This window comes from Carassius auratus, chromosome 16, assembly GCF_003368295.1.
Source record: "Carassius auratus strain Wakin chromosome 16, ASM336829v1, whole genome shotgun sequence".
NCBI lineage: Eukaryota > Metazoa > Chordata > Actinopteri > Cypriniformes > Cyprinidae > Carassius > Carassius auratus.
Window position 1 is genome coordinate 12,961,312 of NC_039258.1, and position 11,383 is coordinate 12,972,694.

General features: G+C 38.4%; 1 protein-coding gene across 1 annotated transcript in view; it reads left to right on the plus strand.

Annotated features, from left to right (window-relative positions):
• snrka (SNF related kinase a) overlaps positions 1-11,383 on the plus strand; it is a 49,664-nt gene that overhangs the window by 32,984 nt on the left and 5,297 nt on the right. The window contains exons 4-5 of the mRNA XM_026284152.1: positions 5,634-5,846; positions 9,194-9,328. Of these exons, the coding sequence (XP_026139937.1) occupies positions 5,634-5,846; positions 9,194-9,328 (348 nt within the window). The remainder of the gene's footprint in view (positions 1-5,633; positions 5,847-9,193; positions 9,329-11,383) is intronic.

The window sequence follows — 11,383 nt, forward strand, 5'->3', positions numbered from 1 at the left end:
ATGCAGAGTTTTGCACGTTGAGCGTGTGTGCATGTGTGTGCATGTGTGCATGCACGTGTGTGTGACTATGTATGCGCGCATGTGCGTGAGAGAGTATCACAGTGAAATGGCATTGGTTCACAATCCCAGTTTTTGCGTTATTGTATATTAAATCTTAAAAGTTATTATATTGACTGCTCATGTGGTCTCGCACAACATTTTGTTCACAAATTCACTGGCAACCTACTTGTTGTGCATCTGGTTAGGACATGGTGTAAAATCATAGAATGTATTTGTTTGTGTACAAGTAGTTAAGGGTAACTACACAATTTAGACCCCTAGTCAACATTTTTACTTGTTAATAAGGTTAACGCAGTAAGCTGCGGAAACGCTCATGTGGAGAGCACTGGGCTTAATTGGCTGTTGGCATGTGATTAAACTTTCTATGGGGGTCCAGTCAGCTCCAAATGCACTGAGCTGAATCTCTTTCTGTCAGCAGAGAACACCAAAAAAACTGCCTCTGGATCTCATTCCCAACAATTTTTTTTAATTTTTTATATAGGTGATGTATTCATTTTGTGTGTTAATAATTTGACATTTCCTGCATTTCTCAGTCCTCATGCCTTTTGTTATTTTCTGGAAGTTGAATAAATATGGTAATTTTGGAGGATTATCTTTTAATGTGCAGCTCTCTCAGCACGTTCAAATGCGAGCAAGTGATGCATGAAAAAATTCTGAGCATTTTATTATTCGTTTGGTTCAGTTTTATTTTCCCCCTAAATAATTTTTCTGTTTTTGTCCTGTGCTTTCACCCTTCTTGTTTATTTATTTTTTTTATGCCGGGTCATTTTGGCATCACGGTGAAACTCCTTCTGCTGCTCTGTTGCACAGACATACTGTCTGATACAGCGTAGTGTGGTAAATGTGATTTATGGCTTTATCAGCAAACTGTCTCCCCTAAAAACAATATTATAGATGATTATGGTTTTCTCTAGAAGGATTCCTTTCACCTTTCAGTAGTGTAATATTTATGCATTCCATCACTCTACTTAAAGCATGCTTTTAACCAAGCTTTTAAGCCCTTTATGTTCTTAGGAGAAGATGGCTAGACTAAACCAGATATGTATGTTTGTTTTTATTTAATTTAATTGACTTTATGACAAAACACTTCTCCTTCAAAAATAAACAACAAAACTTTAAATTGATTGTAGACTGTTTTGGGAGGCATAAGTCATTGGATTTGTACAGTAGTTCTGTTTGCTGTCATTAATGCACAGGGTTATTGTTAATTAATTTAACTATTAATTTGATATTTTCATAGTTATTATTATTTTAACACACAAACACACACACACACACACAAAATAAAAAAATATTTAGCAAAATTATTTATTTTTAATTTGAAGTAAAATAATAAACTGAATAAACTAAATCTAGTAAAACTGTATAGACATTTAAAAGATAATGCTAAAAATGCCCAACAAAATAAACCGAAAGAAAAAAAAAAACCTAGCCAGTGTGTCAACACAAGGAAAGATTGTCATTTTGTTTTAATATCTCTTCCCATCAGGGCGTGCCCTGCTCTACGTCCACTTCTGCAAATTCTTCCCATGACTTTATTATTCCTTTTCTGTGTTTAGTTTGGCTTGTCCAACATAAACATCCAGTGCTGGCATGCACTGTCAGGGTGTATTTTGGCCCCCAAAAGAGCCAGCTGTCTGATTTAGCCCTCTCTGTAGCCCTGTGACTGCTGTCAGGCTGCTTTCTCTCATCGCTGCAGAATCACAGATGAATTTGATAGGCGTTGCAGCACACCATGTGGTTAATGCATGTACAAGCAGCGGTTGGCTCATCAACATGGCTGTGCTTCCATCTGCCACCATTTTCATGTCAATCTTCGTTAACATTAATAATTCGTCATTATTTAGTCACTTTTTTTTACACAACATTCCTTGAGGAGGAGGTGGGTGTTGAATTCCCTCTGGATGTCATCCACATTCTTGGTGCAAGACAAAAAGAGAGCATAAACTTGCATCCGACGTTTGTGTGCTAAATATTGTGTCTTCTGTTGATTATTCTTTGTGATGTCTGCTGTTTTTATCCTCAGAAACCTCAGGAAGAGCGTAAACATTCCAAGCAGATATGGTTGTTTCTGCGAAGGCCTTTCCGCTAGCAGAGATACTGGAGATAAATTTAGACTAAACAATCAAAGTGCCCATTTCTCAGCTCAGGGGAAGAACATCCTTGACAAATCCCTGCTGAAGTCCAAGTGTGATAATTTATTCTCTTTTCTATATCCTTCACCTGGACCGAGTAGACATTTACTTCTATGTTAGACTAAAAACATTCACTTGTGTCCCAACCTTGAAATGGCTTGTGTGTGTGGTAGCTAGTGGTCTGCTGCAGTGTTTTGGAGCGTTCAGCAGCAATCGAGTGATTATTAGGATTGAGTAGGAGTCTTATCAGGGCTCCCTGCCATGCTGGAGATCCGAGCGGTGTGTGGAGTCTCAGGGGAAGTAGTTGCTGACAGCAGTCTGGCTTCATAGAGAGAGAGATAGAGTCAGTCCACGAGTCCAGCGCTTTCAGCTTCCACACCTGAGCTCACTGCAGCCAGTCACAGTCCAGCATATTAGCTGAATTTTACTTAAAATGAAAGGTTTGATATTACAAGGCTTAAAGGTGATGTGCCAACAAATGGAAACAGTTTTTTTTTAGATTACCTTTTTTTTTTTTTTTTTTTTTTTTTATTACTTTTTTGGACAACTTTTTTAATCAAAAAGTTTTCATATATTTACAGTAGGAAATTTGCAAAATTTCTTCACGGAACATGATCTTTACTTAATATCCTAATGATTTTTGGCATAAAAGAAAAATCGATTTTGACCCATACAATGTATTGTTGGCTCTTACTACAAATATACCCCAGCGACTTAAAACTGGTTTTGTGGTCCAGGGTTACATATCATAAAATGGTTTTAAAAATTTATTTACATTTAGTCACTTATTAGCGACTTACAAATGAGGACAATAGAATCAATCAAAACCAACAAAAGAGCAATAATATGCAAGTGCGCCTAGGACAAGTCTTGGTTAGTCTAACAGTACATATAGCAAGGTATTTATATATGTATATACTGTAGATAGATAGATAGATAGATAGATAGATAGATAGGAATGCTAGTGTTAACGGCTTTTTTAAAGTAAACAAGCAGTTAGAAAACATAGAGTGCAAAAAAAAAAAAAAGGATTACAATAGTGCTAGATTTAAGGGTCAAAATATGGGGTCAATCTTTTCTTGAAGATTGAAAGAAAATTGTTGGATTTTTTTATGTCTAAACTTCCTTTTTTGGCATTCAGTTTTTGTTTAATTGGCAAAATAGTGGCATTTTTCTTTCATGCTATCTATGTTGTAGCATTTTATAGTTTCATATTTCAGTGTTTTTCGCATTAGATTTGATTCACTCATCATTTTAATTTGCAGCTTGTCAGAGTATCTCTGATTTCCATTTTAAGCTCTTTTGTCTGGATTTGGTTTTTATCTTCAGGGCTTTTCAGACCGGGTATTTTAAGGCAACCATGTCAGGCAGATTAATTTAGTCACTGCCTGCTTGCATAATATTCTCACTCTCATTAAACAACTACCCCTGTTTTCACACATTTGATTTGCATTTAAAATATAAGCTATTGAGCTGAGAGACAGTTCTTCACCTTATCAACCGCAAACTACTCAAAACTCTAGCTTTTGGGGAATTTCGACTTGTTTTCAGCTGATAAGAACATTTAAGTAGTTAAATGACCTACTCGGAGAGGTAAGCAACTAGATGTAATTGTCATTTCCAGATTGTGGCAAGAGCGTAAATCCTCACAGAGAAGGAAATATAACTGTTTTAGATAAAGCCCTGAAGCCTTTTCTTCCTGCAGCTAAAGCTGTTTTCCACTGTGGAGTGCAGAAATGGAAAGCTCTACTGTAGCATGAATATTTCATAGATGAACGGCGTGTTAAAAACAGTGACGGGCTGAAAGTAAATAGTTGGTTATGAATCTAAGTGGTGTTTTTTTTTTTTTTTTTGATGTTCTGTTTGGAAGGAGGTACATTGCTTCCTCCTTTGCCTTAAGGAACCAGTAATGTTAGTGGGAAAACTTAACAGGGATTGCAGATTGGCATTGGACAACAGTGTTTAGTGCATCACTTTTCAGCAGTGATGCTGTGTGCAAAAACATTTATACAAATTGACCAGTGTAGCCAAATTCATGAAAAAATTACAGTTTTTTTTTTAGTGAATCAAAAACAGACCTCATGACCAGTGTATCCTGATTCACAAACAAACAACTCCCAGTTCCCAGTGACCCAGTTCTTTTTAATAAATCTAGAATATGCAATGTGACCAGTTTCATCTGATTTGCAAACAAATGATTCTCAAGAGCTTATCTTAATTTATTTGTAAAAAAAAGAGATTTGAATCAGACAAAACCATCTCTAACCCCAACTATTAAGAGCAGCTAGTAAATTAACATCTTACTAGAAACTGCAAGTTTGTTGTTTTCATGGATATCAAAGTGAAAAAGAAAATATGCACTGTACCTTTAAATGGTTCAATAGTTTATTAGTAAATTCAAAGCAGATAGTGTATTAACGTCTTACATTAAACTGCAAAGAATATCTGTATGACAAAGAATCATTCATTTTTACTGTTAAATGTTTCAGCTGCATATATATAGGTAAAGTAATTTGAACATTTGAGATGTCAAATGCAGTGCATAGTTTGTTCTTTTGGGCTTTTTAATGTTGACATTGAAAGGTTACATCTGGACCCCATTACTTTGTCCCACAGCCTTTGATAATTACCCTCTTTTTACGTTACCCTAATGACAGCTGTTGTTGCCAGAAAGCCCAATGACTGTAGTTATTTTTGAGACCCTGGAGAGGAAATGTCGTCCTGACAACTTGCAGTCTTGTCCCCTATCATATTGTGACAGGGAGAAATTGTGGCTTTAATCACTTCGGTTCTGTTCTAAAAGTGTCTCATTGTTCCACATCCCATTTTTGGCACTGTAATGGAAATTTCAGATGTAATGTCTGTTGATAAGAGCTTGGCCGCATATCCAAGGAGAGACAAACAGGCAGATTCTCTCCCCAGTTCTCATATCTATTTATTCTCTCTCGGCCTTAACCAATTTCTTGCGTGCAGATAATAACTAGAGCAGGCTGGGCTGCTTCTGCTGCTGTGAGCCTGCTGAATCTCTTCGGCTCTTTCATGGTGGTTGGGCTGTAATTTTGCCACGTATGTGTGCTGAATGGTGATGCGCCCCGTTCGAACTTTGCCTCAGCGGCTACTCACAGCAACAGCAATTCAAGTCATTTTCAGTCAGCTAATACAAGTTTTATTGGCTTCTCTTCGGCTAATGATAGAAAGGCCCTTCTGTGGCATCAACATCTCAAGCACATTGCGCTCCCCGTTTGCTTTTAATGTGAATAACCGGCGTCTGGCTAAGCGTTAATTGATTTAGAATTTTTACCAATGAAACATGATAACTTAATTATGATCTGAATAGCATTGCACATTTACCCCCAGATACATATTGGACAGGCCCTGTACTAACCTCTGATCCTTCCAAAAAACTGTATCCTCATCTTCTCTTACTGTTCTTCACAGCCTGATAAACCGAATGCTACAAAGGGATCCGAAGAGGCGAGCGTCGCTGGAGGAGATCGAGAGCCACGCATGGTTGCAAGGAGTGGACCCATCTCCAGCCACTAAATACAGCACCCCATTGGTGTCTCACAAGAATCTGTCAGAAGAGGAACACAACAGCATCATCCAACGCATGGTGCTGGGAGACATCGCCGACAGAGAAGCCATCACCGAGTAAGGCTTGTTGTAGGCTTGTGATACAAATGTTAAGAAGCTGGGATATCCTCAGGCTAATGTACAGCATTTTCCACAGAAGAAATACCTCTCTGTCATTCTTTGATTTCTCTTAAGCAGGACTGTCTTGAAATGAAAGACTATTTAGAAAGGGCCTCCAGGTTTGTGTAATCAGCTTGTGTAATCAACTCGCGCTATGTTTTTATTCATGCGAGTGAGGCGAAAAACATCTGGAAAGCCAAACGTGGACGTGTGGGTTCACAGCACCATACAGAGGTGCACACAACTCGGTAAAGTTGTATCATAGATTTCGGGTTGCCCGCGAACAGCTACAATAATGCACTCCTCCATTTTCGGATTCAACCAGATGTGCAAGTAAGCTCTTCGCTGATTGGCATGCATAAGAAGGCGTCGGGCAAATTTTCCATTCAAATTAAAATTGTTGAACCTTTGCGGAAGACGAGATTGACGTGAATATCTCACGTCAGCATAATTTGCGTCACCTGGCTCCAATTTTCTTTGATGAAGACGAGACTTTGAAGAGCTAAAACTAATATCTGATGATAAAAACTATGATAAAATATATGCCGTGTCTTCGTTAACAAGACAAGATGGGACTATAATGTTATTTGAGGACTACCGGACATTCAAAATACATCCAATAGGCTACTGTCTTGTCCTTAAATGTGCATCCCTGTCATTGGATTGCAATCAGATAAGGGGCATTCGCATATCTAGTCTCATTATAGAAGCCGCAGTGGATGGATATACTACCAAAACGTGAACTATCGATCTGAAACAATAGCCTTAGCAGTTAGCACCCAAAAGGGTAAGGATGAGGTGACCAGATGTCCTGTTTTCCCCAGGAGTCACAATTTGTTGTCCATTAAACTTAAAGTTATTGAAGGCGGGATAGGCAGAATCGCGCTGATGGCGGTGCTCTCTCTCGCGCATGTTACGCTTCGTCAGTTCTCATTTACACGCACGATCAGTGCTCAGCACTCAAATACACACACAGCAGTCCACATGTCTATCATGTAGAATATCTCACGAAAATACAGCTATAGATTAAGTGAAGGTGAACAGGTGGGTAAAAACTGAACGTATGTCAGTATTACATGCATGCCGTCTTAAAGGGACAGCATTCCTTATTAAGTACCTATTCGTGTCATTGATGTTAACCAACAAATATTAAATATTTAAAGTAAACCTAATGTATCTGAAAAACTATTATTTTTTATTTACTTTTTACTACTATTAAAGGGATATTTCACCCAAAATTAAAAATTAAAATGCGCTCGATTTGAAATAGGAATCATTGCCACATTTTGTGTTAACACTTTTCATTTATCACCGTCTCGTTTGTATTTGGCCAGTTTGGAGAAAGCCTCACCAAACCTGACCAGCTAAGCGTTTGTGATTACGGGAACTTGTACAAATGCGGATGGGTGACATGAATGGAGATGGCTCCAGATCGGTGATGTTGTATTTGGTTTCCCAACAAGGTCCATTGCACCACAGAAAATGCATTTGCTGAATGCATAAACTGTATTTTCCTGCGCTCAAACCTGCCAATCTAAAGGAAACGCTGTGCATGGTGTCTGAGGAAATTTGTGAATTACCATATACTTATAGTCTAAATAAAAAAAAATTGCAACTATTACTGTTATTACACTTGTATACAAAACTTCATATTATGCTTGGTAAGTGCATAATGTCGCATGCACTACCGCCGGTGGCAGTAGACATCACGTTTGTCACAGCCCTACACAGTCAGTTAGTGATGTACCAAAATTCCGGCAACTGCAGTAGTTTTAGAGGGCAGCAATCAATAACCAAAACAGTGACTTTTTAATAGTATATCTCTGATGCTGCGTTGTGACTGTGTCAGCATAAGTTTCATACAAACAGCCTGGATAAGCTACAACAGGTAAACATAACACCTACTGTATGTGGATATAATTTACTGTAACCAAAAATTATACTTGAGTAGCAACATGTAGGCCTAAACATTTTTGGGCTGAAATATTGATAGGTGGTTCATTGCTGAAGAATATGAATTATGGCTGGTTTAATATATCACCTGAAAACAATGTTCATGTTGTTTTCAGTTTTAGTTTTTGGCCAATTGAAAACTTTTCAGTTTCTGTTTCACAAAAAAAATTATTTCTATACACCAGTAAATTTGGCAATGTTTAATTGCAATCTTTATGAAATCTGAAAATGAATAGCCATGTTTTACACTCTTAAAAATAGAGGTGCCTAAGAGGTTCTTCAGAGGCTATGGCATAAAATAACATTTCAGTCAAAGGTTCTTTAAAGAACCATCTCTTTCTTACCTTTTTATAATCTGAAGAACCTTCTTTCGCCACTAAGAAACTTTTGTGTAACAGAAAGGTTCTTCAGATGCTAAAGGTTCTTTATGGAACCATGTAGGCAAAAAGGTTATTCTATGGCATCATGAAGCACCTTTATTTTTAAGAGTGTATACTGGTGTGTCCATCTAGGCTGTTGTAAGACAGCATGGTTTTATTAGTAGTAGGGTACCATTTTTCACAAGCGTTAAAAAATAAGTTCATTTCACTGTCAGTGGAGCATGAAACGAACATAGTGCAAAAGACTCCCGCTGTACAGTCTTGTAGAAAGATGCATGCTGGGTGATGGTTCAAAGCACCCATCAGTCTTTTCTTTGTCTTTGATCCCACTCCACAGCAGCTAGGGAACCCCACTGTGAGAAACTGTCTGCCTTAAAGGAACCCTCAATATGTTTTAAAGAAGTGTACTGAATAATCGCATTAAAATCCCATGTACAAGTCATTTCTACAATTTTCTTTTCACACACACACACACACACACACACAAAATATAAGCTCACCTGAAGATCACTACTTATGTTGCTATTTATGATATTTGCTCAGCGCCTTAAGAGCTGAACTGAGCCATGAACACAGGCCATGACGCGGATTCAAGCCTTACCAAAAGATCGTCGCAACCTGATTTGAACTAATTTGTTCAATTGTTGGTATGTAATCCCAGAAGAAGCAGTGTAATCATTGCTAACATGCCCAGACTCACAAGCTTGAAACGTTGGGTGCAGAATGTCCCATTTGAATTGGGAGATTGTGTTATCTGGGACTCTTCATAGTTATATTAGTCTCAGGTGTTCAAAATTTGGGGCACTATACAAGACCTTTTGAACTAATAGAAGCCACTTGGGTCTCTAGTTGTTAGAGCCCTGGACTTTGACTTGTTCTTTGACATGATTGCTTTGTCTAAATGGGTATTTCTGTCTCAAACACTGTCTGTGTCTCCTCCTCACTTGTCCATTCTCTTTGCTCTTCCTCCAGAGCCCTAGAGACAAACAAGTACAACCACATCACTGCTACTTACTTCTTGTTGGCTGAACGGATCCTGAGGGAAAAGCAGGAGAAAGAGGTGCAACCTCGTTCTTCCAGCCCCAGCAACATCAAGGCCCACTTCAGGTACCTCATGGGAGTTACTCTATCTTAGCTGTCTGTCATTTAGTCATTTGTGTTTTGTCAAAAGAATGCTACTTTTAGTTATGTATGTTTTATCAAGCACACTGGGTTTTGGTGCAACATCAAAATCTCAGTGTTGAAGATGTTTGAAACGTTTTTGTGACGTTCCCAATTACAACCAATTGGTTTTGCCATGTGCCACATTATACCAAGAGAGCAAGAATTAAAATAGATTGGGGGAGGAAAGGAGTGTGTCTTCCTTTATTGCAGAATCCCATGGGCACCCTGTGGAATGTCTTTATTTATGTTTGTAGAAAGGTCAGGCAGTGGATCCCTATGGTTTTAATGGTAATTACATTTTAGGAATTTCTTACTGCAGGCGCTATCACAACACAGACATAATAACAAAAATGTAATTGAAAACCCAATTACATGGAGATTTGTACATTCATGCCATCTAGTAACAAACTTGAACTGGTACCAAAGTAAACCAGTGGAGAAACCATGTGGTTAACTTTCCTCTCCAATTTGTACTTGGCTCCTGCCTTAGTATATTTGATAGCAATGCTCTTAATCATTATTATTATTATTATTTTTTGTAATTGTCTAAAAAAACTGTTACAAATTAGTCTGCCATGCATTAGTGGACATAGGCAGGCTAAGTGCAGGTTTGTTGTCTCTCAGAAGGTTGTCTGTGTGGAGTAAGGGGCAGGATTCACTGTAAGAGGTTGTGAGAGGTCAGCTCTGCTAGATGTCAGAATCCCTGTCTGTTCTCCATGCTGTGTGTGGACAGCACGCACATCCTCTGAGCACCGCACTGGGTGACAAATGTGTTTAAAAGATGAGGCTGAAATTGGTTTGGACTGACCTAGAAAAGCAGTGAGGCTGCGGATGCTTTCTGAAAGGAGCAGGCAGTGGAAGAAATGAGAGGATGTGGTGGGAAAGAGATGTAGGAGAGGAAGATGTTGGGAGAGGAAGAGTCCTCAGGATGCAGCAGAGATCATGAGAGGGTGACAAATGCTTTTTTTTTTTTTTTTTTTTTGGGGGGGGGGGGGGATTCAACATATACAGTATTGTTCAAAATAATAGCAGTACAATGTGACTAACCAGAATAATCAAGGTTTTTAGTATATTTTTTATTGCTACGTGGCAAACAAGTTACCAGTAGGTTCAGTAGATTGTCAGAAAACAAACAAGACCCAGCATTCATGATATGCACGCTCTTAAGGCTGTGCAATTGGGCAATTAGTTGAAAGGGGTGTGTTCAAAAAAATAGCAGTGTCTACCTTTGACTGTACAAACTCAAAACTATTTTGTACAAACATTTTTTTTTTCTGGGATTTAGCAATCCTGTGAATCACTAAACTAATATTTAGTTGTATGACCACAGTTTTTTAAAACTGCTTGACATCTGTGTGGCATGGAGTCAACCAACTTGTGGCACCTCTCAGCTGTTATTCCACTCCATGATTCTTTAACAACATTCCACAATTCATTCACATTTCTTGGTTTTGCTTCAGAAACAGCATTTTTGATATCACCCCACAAGTTCTCAATTGGATTAAGGTCTGGAGATTGGGCTGGCCACTCCATAACATTAATTTTGTTGGTTTGGAACCAAGACTTTGCCCGTTTACTAGTGTGTTTTGGGTCATTGTCTTGTTGAAACAACCATTTCAAGGGCATGTCCTCTTCAGCATAGGGCAACATGACCTCTTCAAGTATTTTAACATATGCAAACTGATCCATGATCCCTGGTATGCGATAAATAGGCCCAACACCATAGTAGGAGAAACATGCCCATATCATGATGCTTGCACCTCCATGCTTCACTGTCTTCACTGTGTACTGTGGCTTGAATTCAGAGTTTGGGGGTCGTCTCACAAACTGCTTGTGGCCCTTGGACCCAAAAAGAACAATTTTACTCTCATCAGTCCACAAAATGTTCCTCCATTTCTCTTTAGGCCAGTTGATGTGTTCTTTGGCAAATTGTAACCTCTTCTGCACATGCCTTTTTTTTAACAGAGGGACTTTGCGGGGGATTCTTGAAAATAAATT